Here is a 15770-nt window from a genome sequence, read left to right as displayed (position 1 = left end):
CACTTTGCCATGTGCTCACTATTACCAAATAAAAACACAGGACCCTGGGCTAGTGAGAGAGACGTCAGAAACACAACACTTCACTGTGGGAGAGAAAAATCATTTTGTTCACGTCATGTCTAAAAGTGAAATGTATCAATTTCTCTATAGCCATGAGCTTCATTTTGTCTTACTGACATGAGCCTTATGTTATTAGAAGCATGTTCTTGATATCACAACGTCATGGAGACTCACTAACCCAGGCTGACATCTGAAACCTGACGTCTGGAGCTTTTACTGTTGAAATCTTATGTTTATGCTGCTTTGAGCAGTTATGGAGCAGTTGTATCAGTCAGCAGACCCTCCTTAAAAATATAAAGGATTTGCAGAACAAGAAACAAGGATTTTAAAGGGATAGTTCACCCTAAAATGAAAATTACCCCTCAAGTCATACTAGGTGTATATGACATTCTTCTTTCAGACAAATACAATCAGAGTTAAAATATTAAAAAAAGTGAATGGCCGTTTCTGTTTTGAAGTCATAAAAGTGAATCTACCGGTATCCATCATAAAAGTGCTCCACACTGCTCCGGGGGGTTAAAGGTCCCGTTCTTCATGATCCCATGTTTCAAACTTTAGTTAGTGTGTAATGTTGTTGTTAGAGTATAAATAATATCTGTAAAATTATAAAGCTCAAAGTTCAATGCCAAGCGAGATATTTTATTTAACAGAAGTCGCCTACATCGAACGGCCCGTTTGGACTACATCCCTCTACTTCCTTCTTTAATGACGTCACTAGAACCGTTTTTTGACTAACCTCCGCCCACAGGAATGCTCCCTCAACTCTACCGAAATTCGTTTATGTAATTGCGCACTTCTTATAACTTATTGATTGTCCGACTCGAAATGAACACCGTTACTGAGAGTTTCTGATATTATCATCATTCTGTGAGATGAAATTGTCCTGAGAGACTGAGCGCGAGCTCATGAAGCTCCGCCCCCTGGGTCGTCCAGCAGCAGCTTATTTGCATTTAAAGGGCACACACTAAAACAGCTCGTTTTTCTGTGCCCCAAAAAATGACAATTTAAACATGCTGTAAAAAATGACCTGTTGGGTATTTTGAGCTGAAACTTCACATACACACTCTGGGGACATCAGAGACTTATTTTACATCTTGTGAAAAGGGGCATAATACGGGACCTTTAAGAAAAATTTTCATATTTTACACGTTACAAACGCATCGCTTCACAAGGCCTTTATTAACCCCCCAGAGACGTGTGGAGCACTTTTATGATGGATAGATGCACTTCTATGGACTTCAAAACAGAAACAGCCATTCACTGCCATTATAAAGCTTGGAAGAGCCAGGACATTTTTAATATAACTCTGATTGTATTCATCTGAAAGAAGAAATACATTTTCTAAAATATTTTTTCTCGAGGGGAGACGGTTTTCTGTGGGCACCATAGATCCCATTTGTGGCCCCGGACCCCTTTGAAAGCCCCTGTATTAATGATCTATATCTTCCTTATGTGCATTACTTTATCGCTCAGTATAATTAAAAAGTGAGTGGACTCAATCTGTTTTGTTTTGGGACCTCACGCAGGCAGGTTTTTGGAAAGCCTTACATTGTGCTCTGAACTGTCACATTACTCATGCCATTTAATTGATAAGGAATGCTTTAATGGATTCCTCTAAATAAATAGCAGCAAATGCAATCATGGCCAAATGCTGATACATTAAAACAGCGGAGCTGAAAAATGCACCCGTGCACATGACTAGCATTTGAAATGTTGTCATTCCTAACCATGAAAACACATCATGGTAGCTTTAGTCATGAACCGGGAATGTGTGGCTCCTTGTGGTTTTACTGCTCTTCATCATTGCACTTGCCCTGCTGCAGTCACGAGGTATGGTTCAGATTGTGGTGTAAACATGAAGGCAAGGCTGCTTTAATTAATTTGCCTTGCAGCATGTTTCAGATCTATCATTCAGAGTTCAAATTGAAGGTTATTCCATCCAGTCATCAATCAATGCTGGAAACGTGTGCGGCTGAAGTGATCAATCTACTGTCTGAGAGCACAGAACATCCAACCAGCATGTCAGAAAATTAACAGGACAACCTTTTCTTTTAGAAAGCTGGTGGGTTTGTTTGCAAATTAATCTGGTTTTCAACATTGCTTGGTTCCTGACCAGACTGACCCAAAATTCATCTAACATCTAATGTTTTTTCTTATTCTTTTTGACAAGCACAACCGCTTTAATTCAGATTTGTAGGGTGGATTACTGTGGCCTCACTCAAACAGATAGAAAAAAATCATATTTGCTGGCGTTCCACATTTCAAGCTTCAGGAATGTGCCCTTTGAACTCGAAATGCTCCACGGCCCTCCATTTTGTTCAAGTCGAGGAAGAAACCCAAGGTTAAAAAATGTCAAGTGCTTCTCAAAAGTCGAAAGAATGTTGGCAGCTTTTCTGGCTGTGAGGAGGAAAAGGCCTCCACTGCGCTTATAGGCAAGATGAATGGCAGTGTATCACATGTTTCCCAGTTCCCATACAGGCTCTAACCACCATAAAAATCCTAAACCTTTTCATTCCAACCAAGATTTTCCCTGCATATATAAGCTCATCTGGAGCCAAGTTTGTTCTTGTGTTGGTATGAAGATCCAGTGCCACAGTGTCGTCATCATATTTGCCTGTTAAACTGTTATTTGGTGGAAGACGGTTTATAGCAAATATTGAAAGCACATGTGAATAATGTCAATGTATAGCCTATAGTTTCCTCTCTTTTTCTGTTATAAGTTTAAATGGCAATGCTGTTATGATTTATAAACTGTACTTAAGATGTTCTGATGCTGAGTCTAAGACATGACAATCCATCACTGTATTTATTACTACTTTATATATTTATATTTTTTTATAAAGTCTGACCTTTTAATGGTTCTAGTATGTTGGTCCTTTTTGACACTGTTTTGTGTTGAATGTCTGTTTCAAGGACTGAATTTGAAAGCTAGGGTCATTTTAAATAAAATTTTAGAGAAATTATTCAAGCATTTAGAAGAAAAAGCCTAACAAAATATGTCTTTCTGGCTAAATAAATTAATCTGCTGTTAATGTTTTTGATACATTTTTGTTTGTTTGTTTGCTTATAGGTTGTCTTTAGTGTAAATTTGAGCTTATATTCTCTATTTCTTGTACCATACTCTCATAAATACTCTTTTTAATGTTAAATCCCAAAAATATATTGCTCACCATATAAAGTTTTAGTAGCTTCCTTTAGTACCTTTTTAAGTATCCCTATTTATAAGGGGGCAGTTTGACTAGTTTATGAACTGTAACTTGTAAATTGGCAAGTTAGAGTTTTTAGTTTCACCAACCAGTAAGTAGTTTCACCAACATTCTTCAGGAAAAATAGTTTTCATGTTTTTAATTTACATGCTTTATGAAAATATGATGGCCACCTTTTACATTAATTAGTAGTAATGTCTCATAATTACTAGTCATCATGACCCTTGTTTACTGTTGTTACAACAGATCTGAATTCCTGAAATACTTTCAAGGTTAAACTTTTGTCTGTAAAATACCATAAATAGTGAAGCATCCTAGCATGCTTTATCTTACTTTTAGATTATATCAATGTTGTTGTTTTTTCTCTCATTACACCCTAAATATTGTTAAAAGTTTTGAACCTTCTATTGACTTCTCAAATTCAAATTTAAGCATAATTAACCCTCTGGGGTCCTTCGTTTAACAGTCACAGTCAGGACCTTCGGGTCCAAATGGACCCGGAGGGCGGGATTAATATATATAAAAACAAATCATAATATTTTTTTTTTTACTTGTTTTTTATAATATTTTTTCTTTTCTTTTTTGGTGTTTTTAGATAATTTTATGATTTATAATTAATATTTATGCAATAATTATGACCCATTTTTTCCCATTGAATATAATAGAATTTTTATATATATATATATATAATTTTTATTTTATTTTTATTAAAGCTGTATTTCATTTTAGAGTCAAGCCTAGGCCTCATGAAAGCAATTTTTGAAATGAGATGGGCGCCAACTGGTGGACACACTGAGCATTTTTATCACGCAATAGCACATTTTTACCACTAGTGGATCTCTCTGTAGAAAGGCTTGCGAATTCTAGTGATTTTTGCACATATTTGCCAATTTTTTTTCAGGTTGTTGATTTTAAAATATAATAACAGATTCTCAAAGACTATTTTTGTCTTTTTTTCATGAATAATTGCTTTTGATGAATAATTGCTTTTATTTCACACATTTCCCAAAATTAGCTTTCATTTGTGTGTGTGTGTGTGTGTCTGTTTTGCACTCTTGATGTTTTAGAGATTCACCCCTTCACTGTTGAGTCCTTTTTTTCTGCATCCTGGCTGATTTGTAGATTGTATGCACAAAAATACTCTGTGTTTTCATATTTTTGACAATTTCCCATTCATTTCCTATATATGGGGGTCATTTTTGACCAAAGAGCAAGTGTGACGACCACTTAGCATGCTTGGATCATGACCTCAATATTTTTTGTGTGTTCACATACCTAATACCATAAAAGTCACCTAGTTTCGTAACATTCCGATGAAGCTGTGATTTTTAAAAATTCAAAACAGATTTTTGTAATCTGAATTTATTAGTGTGTATGTGTATAAAAGTGTGTTTGTGTGTGTGTGTGTGTGTGTGTGTGTGTGTGTGTGTGTGTGTGTGTGTGTGGATGTGTCTGTTTTGCACTCTTGATGTTTTATAGATTCACCCCTTCACTGTTGTGTGCTTTTTTTCTGGATCGTGGCTGATTTGTAGATTGTACGCACAAAAAAACTCTGTATTGTCACATTTTTGCCAATTTCCCATTCATTTCCTATGGGGGTCCAAATGGACCCGAAGGTCCTGAGTTTTTTGGGGTGTTCATATACCAAGTACCAACAAAGTCACCAAATTTCGGACCATTCCGATGAAGCTATGATTTAAAAAATATATATATTTAAACCAAGCGGCAACCTCCCCGTCTCTCTCTTGAAACCAACACGGAAGTGAGTTAAACTGCAATTCGTTGACTGGCCGCTTGAGGCTGTTGTCAGAAGTGAGTCAAATCTGTATCTTCCCCATGTTAAAATGCCAAATTTTACAGCAGAAAAAAACGTGTTTAAAGCCTGGTGTCTGTATGTGGATTTGGTCTATACAGCTAATTTTGCCCTTCATAACAACTGTGAGGGGGGTGAATTATTTTATAACTCGTCCGTTTAGTTGATTAATATTTAAATTTAAGGGTGTGGCCAAGCCACTTGAGTGACAGATGGATTGCCGCTGTCAGTGCTAGCCGTTTGTCTGCTGTTACTAGCCGTCACTTCACCTCAGCAATGTTAGCTGCTGAACTTGCCATCTCTGCAGTGTTTGTGCTTTTTTTCGGGATTATTATTTCATACAATTTAATACTTGGGTAACGTTACAAAGCCCACGTCTTTGGATTCCGTCGTTATCGTTCGAGAGAACAACCAGCGCTGTATTTCAGTTGTTTTCCTCTGTGAACATGCACTAATGGATGTCTGACAATTTCGTTGCTTTTTGGGGTTTTCAATTCAATTTAAAACGTCAATAAATGCTCGTTCGTTCTGCTCCCATGGAACAGATGGATTATAATATGCTTATGTAAGTTACCGTCAGATGAAATCATGCAGGCGTCGGCGCTTTCTCCGTCCGTGCAATAAATGCACATGAATGAGCGCGGATTTTCTAGCGCATTTATTTGCACTTCAAAGGCAATGTATCTATGGTTTAACGGTTAAACCATAACCCATTTGAGAGACGGCCAACATCAGAATTTAAAATGGACTGAATAAGCTCTCTACGAACTTGAGCGATGCCGCGCTGACGGACCACGAAAGAGTGACGGACATGTATGCACATAAATCACTGTCATACACAAACACTCTCGAAGTAATACACAGTCTCACTTGTAGCCATGTCTTTTAACTATTATAATATTTCGAAGGGCAAAAATAGGAACGTTTAATTGGCTTTACATCATCAGCTAACTCGATCACGTCGAGCTAACTTAGGTGATTTCAGATAGCCAGGCTCCTCAGCTCCACTCACGCCCCGCCTGTTTGTCTATTTTCTGTTATCCGGGAGTGACGCAAGGCCAAGATGGCGACGGCCGGCTCCGCCCACTTTAGGCTTCAAAAATGCTCTTCAGAAACCTACGGGTGACGTCACGGACACTACGTCCATATTTTTTTTTACAGTCTATGATTTAAACGCTTCGGGTCCATTTGGACCCGAAGGACCCCAGAGGGTTAAAACATAAACCATACCTTCCCCTTTCAAACACTTTATTTAAATGTTTAAATTGGCATTTGTAATAAAGACAATCATTTATGAGCCTTCTTTTACAAGTCCATTTTTGAGAGGTTTTAACATGTTCAAAAGTCTGAGAACACAAGTGAAAATGCCTCATTTTGGCATTTTCCATTTGCTCCATTTTTGTTTCATTACAAATTATGGTCACATTTTAGGGTAACACTTTATTTTACAGTGTCCTTGTCACATATGTTACATGTACTTACCATAGTAGTAACAGTAAATTATGCATAATTACATGCAACAAACCCTCAACCAAATCCTAATCCTACCCTAACCCTATAGTAAGTACATGTAGTTGCTTAATATTACTCAGTAGGCTACTTAAATATATAATTACACTGTAACAATGACACCTTAAAATAAAATGTAACCCACTTTAGTTTATGGTGTCCTTGATACACTGTAATTATATATTTAAGTGTAATATTATTTAACAACATGTAGGGATAGGATTAGGGTTTGGTTCAAAAACATACACATACACAATTGTGCTGGATTGCATGTGAGCTGCCCATTTTTCACACAGTTCAGTGCTAGCATGCCTTGGCACTATCTAAATAACTGACTTACAGTAAGATCACCCACTGAGATGCCTCTCATTGATTTTTACAAAGATCAGTTAACAATACAGAGTAGCCTCTGTTTCTAAATTTGGAAACAGAGTGTGACATCAGCACTATGTTAAAAAGCATGTGACTACACTGAGAAATATTGAGTTGACTGTCAGTGTCAGTAATATTCACAGAATAGGAGGCTGGATGGGTTAGTCAGGTTTTGGGTAAGTCAGCTTTGAGCGAGTTATCTATTGTTCTATCTCAAAAGCAGAACGTTTGTCTGAATGACTCAGGAGTCTGAGTCTAGAATGCGGATAAAGGTGAGCCTGAGGGAAATAGTGCGAGGTTTTCTATGGTGAAATTTGAGAGCTGGAATGCCCCTCTAGCATTCATTTACAATTTACTCATCTTTCTCGGACTGTATGTGAAAACCCGGAATAACGTGATGGAGAATGTGGAAATGGGATAAAATCCAGTAGGTGGTACTTACTAGAACCAACAAATATTTCACAAGGGCTTCACAAACCAACAGACACGTTTTTATATATTAATAGCTTTATTGTAAATGTATGAAATGCTTCAGAACATTCACATCTTTTCATGGATTAAATAGAAGAGGTCAACCCTTAGTCATGTGTTTACACAACTTTACTGAAATGCTCTTTGGCACCAGTTCCTCAGCATTACATTCCAACCCAACACAAAATAATTGTACAAAATATATATTAATATTTACTTTGAAACGACACCTTGACCAGCAAATGTGCCATTTAAGAGCGAACACATTCAAAAACAAAGTACAGGAACGCAAACTGTAATATAATACAACTGGTTTTCTCTTTGACAGAGTTCTCTTAGACTCTTAGGTCGAAATAAGGTTTTTGTCTCGCACAACGTGACAGCATGCAATGTAAAAGAATAACTTCGATGAAGGGTGTAGCAGCCATAAATAGAAAAACATGAGAAAAATGTAACCACCATAAAGGTGGGGTGGAAAAGATACATGCGAGAGCCTCAGTCTCAAGAAGAAAGTCAATTGAACTGGAATGTGGTGGAGTTACCACAGGTCTTCTGAGAGGAGGGACAATGCAATAGTAATGACAATTTAGGAGTTTGTGCCCGTCTTCCTGTACGGGACGGCTGTAAATACCAAAATTTCTGGATTCTCACCAGAAGCAAAAGTGTCAGTAATGCAGTTTACTATCTAATCTGTCAAAACATACCAGACTGGAGATGTACTTTAAAGACAAGAGCTCAGCTCCCTCTTTCACATGAGATTTCGAGCAGCTCTGTTATTAAGCTGGACTCTTTCTTCACAACAGTATAGTGATGTGGTGTCATTTAATATCTTCCAGAGCTTCTCATCACACAGGTATGATGTATTTATTTTGCAGGGCAGTTTGTCCTGCATGCCTTGTCCAAGCGTTCTTCATCAAATGAATATCTCCACCGCATCAGCCGCCACATCATCCAGGCCCTTAAAAAGGTCCACAGCAGATGGTGCTTTCTGGATGCTATCTGTGAAAAACAGTAACAACAATTAACCAGTTATCACACAATGTGACTTAATTTCTTACTTTAAACTTTGTCTCTCAATTAGCTTATTTTTTACTCTGAGACGAATAATGGGCTTTTTTTATGTTAATTTTTTAAGTTACTTTTTCATTTTCCATATTATGCAGAAACAACTAAAAGTTGACTCACTGGGGTTGGGCTCTGTGCAGGAGGCTTGATCTGTTGTCTGTTTCTCTGACAGGACTGCCTCAGGATGTCTCCGGGTTGCTACAGGAGCAAGAGTGGAATATGACGTACCAGCCGCCTGGTCACTGGATTGACTCTTCCCTGGAAAAAAGATTCATAAGAGTTAGTTACAATTTTAAGATCTAATTCTACTCAGCTAATTTTGTCAATCTGAGAACCCAATGCTTAACAGTGAACACTAATGCTAATGTTAGTCAGACACTTAACTAGTAAACGCTAACTAGCTGGGAAGACTGTTGCTAGTCAGACTCTTAACTAGTAAATGCTAACTAGCAGTGAACACTATGCTTACGTTATTTAGATAATCAGGGCCGTAGCTGGGGTATTTGAAGCTGGGGGCCCCTGAATCGTCACCACCTTTTGCCCCGCTAGCAACAGCCCTGCATTCAATAACTTAGCTAGTAAAAGCTTAACTAGTAACTAGTAAAAGCAAATAACTATTAATAGCTTACCTAGTAAATGCTAATTAGCAGTGAACACTAATGTCAGTCAGACAAGAACCTAGCAAGGAAAAACTAGTAACTTACCTAGCAAAAGCTTACCAAGTAAATGCTAATTAGCAGTGAACACTAATGCTAATATTAACCAGACACTAACGTAACTAGTAAAATTTTAACTGGTAACGTTAATTAGCAGTGTACCATAATGTTAATGTTAGCATTCAGACACTAACCTTTGCCCTGGGCCATGTGTGTGACCGCTGAATGAGAGATGGTGATGGAGGGCTCAGTAGCAGCTGGGCGGAAGTCACCTGACTCTCCCTTCAGCTCCTGCTGCAGCTTCTCCTTCAGGATGCTAATCACTGTGTCCTTCTCCAGGATTTGGGTGTACAGGGCACGGATCCTGACAAAATATGAAACTTGTGAGTCCTAAACAATCTTTCAATCCAAAATGGTTCATTAAACACAACTGAAATTTAATTTTAGATGCACTGAGGGTGATTCTCTTACCTGATTTCTACTTCCTGGTTTCTGTGCTCAGAAGATGGGAGCTCTTCAATAAAGGAATGACGGGGGGAATGGTTGATGATGGTTGTGTCTCTATGAAGTACAGGAAAAAAACAATAAGAAATTGCTTCAAAACTCAATATTTTCTGAAGAATTTGACACCGAACTCCTCTTTTACCTCTGAGCTGCAGCGGTGGCGGCGGCATCCATCGCAAACTCCCTCATGGTCTTCTCCTCCAGGTATTTCTGCTCCCAGCGCATCTTGTCAGCCTCCAGGGACAAAATGCACTCTTCTTTTTCCCGCAGAAGCTCATGCATTGTGGACACACTCACATCGGATGTCCCTCCGACTGGCTGAGGCTGCCGCTGTGGAAAAAGAAAAACAAAGTGTAAGGTTATTGTGATATACCGATTTGAAGTCTCAGGCTATTCTTAGCTTCCCTGGAAGGAAATAGCCCTGACAAACAATGCTAAGTCACATCTGAAAAGTTAAAAATAACAAACAAAGCACCGTTTTGTCTCAGTATACCTGCTGATTTCTGAGGCTCCGCAGTTCCTGCTCTAGCCGTGTCCTCAGGCGCATTTCCAACCCTTCTCTTTTCTCGCATGTTGATTGCAGCTGAGTCAGAGCCCTCTGCAAACGCTCAACCTTCTCCACATACGCTCTCTTCCTCTGCAGCTCCGTCCACAGCTGCTGGCTGCGTGTCTGCGTGGACCTCAGGGTGCTCTCCAGGGCCTCGCTCCTGCGCTGCTGGTTCTCCGCATCGTTTCGCAGATGCTGAACCTCCTGCTCCAGACGCGTACACTGCAGCTGCTGTTCTTCATCTGTTAGAGAACAAAAAATTTGAGATCTGTGTTTGTAAATTACATTGATTTGAGCAGGTCAGATGCTTAGAGAGTCAAAGAAATCCAATTTGTGGCCCCAACATGCCAAGGTTAAGTACGTCCATGGGTATTATTTGGTTTAAAAAAGTGGTGGGGACGGTGGCGGTTTTTCTGTGCACATAACACATAAAGAAAAATACTAAATGTTCTACAGCTATTATATTATATTATATTATATTATATTATATTTAGTTGTATTATATTATTATTATTTCTCTGTTGTGTGCAATTTCGTAAGTGGTGGTGACCTTTTGACAAACTTAATAGGAATGCATGAACTGAGGAAATGATTGCCTTGAAGACAATGTATGTTGCATGTTTTCTGTACATACTAAGCCATAATGTCCAGTCATAACAGGCATAGGCATTTATCTGAGGACGTGAGAAAGAGGCTGAAGGAATGTTTATGCAGGCCCTCTCCAGCACCACTCCCCATTGACTTCCTGCTCATAACAAGAGGAATTCAATCGCAAAGTCCGGAGCGCCTCATTTACGCAAGCGGTTAAGGAATGCAGAGGGGAGGAGAAGCGACCCACTCTCCCTTTGACCCACATCTCAGAGCTTCAGATTGTTCTGTTTATTTCCCACCAATCACTGCAAAACTCATCATCGCCCCCGCCTCTTCCAACTTTCAGCAAACAGGAAGTGAGGCTGAGCAGAACATTTTGTTAATTGTCAATGTGGATCAAACGAGAGCATTGACAGTGTTTGTCAGTGGTTAACTTTCTCCCCCACAAAGCTAAGGTCACATCTGACATTTAATCCTCTTTTCTGATTATTCATCTGCTGCTATGTGACTGAAATTCCTGTGTTGGAACGCTCTAATTGGAAACACATTCCCTCTTTAAGCAAAATGACTCAACAGAAAAACAGATCTCACATTTGTAGTGCAACTCTGGGTTAAGAAGTATCCAGAGCATGTGAAACAGTAATGAGGTTTAATGTGTTCATGAACTCACTCTGCAGAAGGAGCTTCTCAATAACATGCTGGTTCTGGTCAGCAGCTTCGGCTTCTTTTGCCGCTTGAATGCTTGAATGCTGCAGCCTCTTGATCTCAGCCATCAGCTTGTTTCTTAGCGCTTGCTCCAGAGTTTCTCTTTTTGCACAGCCCTTCATCAGAGTGTCGTAGGCCTCTGAGATCCTTTCGATCTCTTGTTCCAGCTGGTGGAAAAAATAAAAAGACAATTAAATAGCATGTCAGATGTGTCCGTCTGACAATGATGGCCTCAGAAATACTCAAAGATGCAATGTTCCTGGTTGTGATTAAGAGCAGAGAACAGAGAAGCTGTTCAGGAGTGCCATATGGAAAGACCAGGATGGCGTTAACCATGACTCCATCCCAGGCATGTTTACACAAGGCAGTGGCCTGATGGGTAAATGCTCAAACCTGTGTAATTATCATTCTTTCAGAGTGAGCAACAGCTTAACTGCACTGATGTAATCCACTGGAAACACTTCATGGCCTTTTGGAATTTAGCCAAAGTGAAATGAAGAGCTATTTTATAGTTGTCATCACTCTCTGGTATATAAATATAGTGTCTATATGTGTATGCGAAATATTAATTACATATTATAATAATAGTATATACTATGTATGTTGTATATACTATGTATATATGTACATATATATATATATATATATATATATATATATATATATATATATACTTGTATACAAATATATGTATATATTTGTATATATATGTTCTTTTCAAACAGATGTCCCATACAGATCTGTATTTACAGCTGAGCCTTGCTCAAATGTCTCCAAAACTTAATTTTGTATCCATAGCCATTTGTATTCAATTTGTATTCAGAGAAATAGTGTAATTATATAACCTGTTGTAAACAGCCTGTGTTTTTTTTTATTATTAAACCGTTATCTTCAGTGTCCCATTAAGATCTGTATTTACCGTATTTACAGTACAGCTAAAAATGTCAGGGTCTTTTACCTTCTGAATTCTGAGGGCCTTCTCAGTGTGTCCCTCTAGCTCCTGTCTCAGTCTCTTATTCTCATTCATGAGCATTTCCAGTTGAATGCGACTGCAAGCTGCGACCTCCCTGCCAGCAGGGGGAGATGTGGAGAGTCTATGGCAAACTTCTGGTGTTTGAAGTCTGGAAGTAGAGCAAGGTAAAAATCATCATGTTTGATGAAAAACTAAACAATGGGATTTAGTTCATCTCAGTATGTTAGTATAGTTAGAAGACAAACTGCAATAGCATGTACCATATTACATACTCAGCCATAGCATCAGCCAACAGACTGTTAGTCATAATTACACATCCAATAAAGTATGTCAGAACTTCAGGAAATGCATATAATGTGTCACTGTGGTTAAGTGTAAATTATGCAATTGTTCTGGTCTTCTCTACCTGTTGTGCTGGGAATGAAATGGTGGTGGTTCTTTGTAGCACTGTTCATACTCCGTGGCTTGTTGCAGAGGAAAGGGGTACTCGGTATAAGGGACCCGCTTATTGTACTCCAGTCCTTGCTGGCTATATTGTAAGTGCTGGTTTGCATGATATCCATGTATCTGAGGGTAACTGTCAGAACATGTTGCAGGCATTTTATTGTGCTCCATTGAAAATTGCAGAGACCGCTCACTCAGTGACCGTGCGTGGCCTCGCTTCTGGTCCCAGCTGTCTTCTTCCTCACGGGGCATCTGCCTTGTTACACTATCCTCTAGTGAGCAGCCCCTGTGCGGTTGGCACCACTGGGAGGCCAAAAACTGAGACTGGGCCTTGGCTTGTTCATAGGTGGGCAGCTCCTCGCCGTGGTGTGGGTGTGTTGTGTAGTTCTCAGAGTGCTGGTAGTCAACCTGGTGCTCCTGACCCTGGGGTTCTTGGCGGGCAGAGAGCTGAGGAGACTGGGGCTCCTCCTGGCTGAGGCTCTCAGATGAAGACTGTGGAGAACAAGCCCCTCCACTGCCAGCTCCAACACCTCCTCCTCGTCGCAGGGCCTGCTGCTGGATGGCCAGGAGTGTGCGGGCATCTGTGGGGTTTCCATAGCGAAGCTGCTCTTGGATTAGTCTGTGCAGGACAGTCCCAGATGCCTCTTCACCTCTCATTTTGTTTGATGAAGATGTGTATTTATGAACTGAACTGGACCTAGAGGGCAAGAGAACCATTCAGCAAATGATTATGATTTTTTAAATTCCATATAGATAATAACAGTTGAACAGAAAGAAAGAAAGAAAGAAAGAAAGAAAGAAAGAAAGAAAGAAAGAAGGAAAGAAAGAAAGAAAATAACCATGTTTAAACTTACTCTCATAAGTTAAAGTAGCCTACTGAATTTTTTCATCAGATTACAGAAGGTGCAATGAGCACATATTTAAGCAACAGTAACAAAATAAAATCTAAACAAACACTAAAAAGTACACTAAAAAAAAAACATTTTTTGTAACATCTGATTTAAGTGGTTTTACTTAGGCTAAGTCAAATAATATATAATACTAGCTATTTGTATTATTTATAAATAATTAGGGCTACAATAAGTATGCTATATAGCTGCAATATTGGAACATAACTCAATAATATATATTTTTAAATAATACCATTTCTAAAATAAAACCAACACAACGCAACTTCACCAACAACTATTCAAATATAGGGCCAAGAACTAGTTTTCATCCCAATAAAAGGGTAGCGCACTAAAGGGAGCACTATGTCTAATATTCATTATTCCTACAACACGTGCCAAACTAATTAAACGTCATAAACATGAAACATTTTCGTTTCATGGATCGTCCTCAAAGCCGTTCAAGTTATCGGCGTCACATTTAAAGTTAACGTTACATATATTCGGGTTTTCTGCCAATTAATGCACTATTGATCGCGTTCGCTGCTATTGTCCATTAAACTCCAAGTCTGTAGTAGGCTAGCACGAACATTGAAGAACAACTTACCAACTAACACTTTCATTCCACACGGATTCTGTTAATGGCATGTGTAATAATAATCCAAGTAATCCAATTTATATCTTCTGTTTGTGTTTTATCTGCTCGTTTTTGTCTGCGCGCGCGTTCGGGTCTGGTTGGGTTATGAGCTGGTAGGCGCGCGCTCTGCTCTCATAAATAACTGAGCGCGCCTGGAATGATCGGAATGTGTGAGCTCAGGGATCAAAAGTGAAAAGAGAAAAAAGAGCCATTTAATACAGCAGCTGCAGTTCCGCTTTCGTCCACCGGGGCTTTCACAACAGTTACGAGCGCTCAGGTTTGCACTAACAAAAAAGTCCTGTAATTTAAGAAAACGGTCCAGTTGTTGTGGTCGAAGGAAATCTATGGCAACATAAAGCCCTGTATTACTACAGAGAGGCTAAGCAGTGATGTCACCTTAACAGAGAAAAGGTGTCAAAAGGTGTGACCCAATCTGAAAGGTATGCAGACGTGTTGACACAAGAATACAATAACCAGAGCGAGAAGATCAACTTTGTGTATTTAAGCATATGAAAAGTTATTGGATGCTTTCTCTGGGCACAGTTCTTTAGTTTATCTGTTCAGTCTGTTCTTTTGGCCTTCTGTCAAGTAAATTTTATTCAGTGTCGAGAAAATTAATTTTAGGGGTCTTTCTAAAGAAACAAAAAACATGTAGCACATTCACACACAGATCATAACGTGTACAACTGAGGCTTTCTGAAGGATCATGTGACACTGAAGACTGGAGTAATGATGCTGAAAATACAGCTTTGTCATCACAGGAATAAATTACATTAGAGTATATATTAAAAAAGAAAACAGTTCATTTCAATTGTAAAAATATTTCACTATATTACTGTTTCCTTGGTGAGCATAAGAGACTGTTTTCAAAAACATTAAAGTTCTTTTTTGAAGAAAAACTTTTGACTGTGTATAAGAACTATCATTATCTGAGCAGATGGAGAAGGTTGTGACACTTTTTCACATCTACTTAATTCATGAACATGAACAAAACTGGACAGTGTATACCTTTGCCTTGGTCTTTCAGTTTATTTTATTTTCAGTTTATTTCAATAGTCTAAAACCAGCCAGTCACCACCATGAAAACCCTGCAGTAGCAGGCAGGGTGGTAACTGCCTTGTGGTTGTGTATGAATCCTCAAGTTCCTCCTGACTAAAGCAATGATAAATGGGAAAGGGTGGAATTCCACAGAGTTAGTTGATAGGAATGTTTAATCAATCAGCGATCAAGCACCAAATTTCCAATGAAAGAGCACAAGACAAAGAGAATGATGTTTAAAATAACTAGGAAAACTTTATTTGCTTATGTTATGCTATTGAGCAATCCACCA

At 38.8% G+C, this 15770-nt stretch overlaps 1 protein-coding gene across 1 annotated transcript; it reads right to left on the bottom strand.

Moving 5' to 3' along the window:
* Positions 1-7453: 7453 nt before the first annotated feature.
* Positions 7454-14812, bottom strand: amotl2b (angiomotin like 2b). Its single transcript, XM_084119556.1, has 10 exons — positions 14411-14812; positions 12879-13613; positions 12458-12620; positions 11465-11666; positions 10150-10445; positions 9799-9986; positions 9624-9713; positions 9347-9516; positions 8617-8754; positions 7454-8430 (listed from the first exon to the last, which is right to left on the bottom strand). The coding sequence occupies exons 1-10, from the start codon at positions 14449-14451 to the stop codon at positions 8345-8347; spliced, it is 2109 nt and encodes a 702-aa protein (XP_083975682.1). The 5' UTR covers positions 14452-14812; the 3' UTR covers positions 7454-8344.
* Positions 14813-15770: the final 958 nt, after the last annotated feature.

This window comes from Abramis brama (genome assembly GCF_963993115.1).
Source record: "Abramis brama genome assembly, chromosome: 7".
NCBI lineage: Eukaryota > Metazoa > Chordata > Actinopteri > Cypriniformes > Leuciscidae > Abramis > Abramis brama.
This window is presented reverse-complemented; position numbering and strand designations above follow the sequence as displayed.

Coding starts and splice junctions, on each gene's coding strand:
- amotl2b (XM_084119556.1), bottom strand. CDS start 14,451: ATGCCATTAACAGAATCCGTGTGGAATGAAAGTGTTAGTTG. Junction 13,614..14,410: donor TGGAATGAAAGTGTTAGTTG/GTAAGTTGTTCT, acceptor CTTGCCCTCTAG/GTCCAGTTCAGTTCATAAAT. Junction 12,621..12,878: donor TTTCATTCCCAGCACAACAG/GTAGAGAAGACC, acceptor CTCTACTTCCAG/ACTTCAAACACCAGAAGTTT.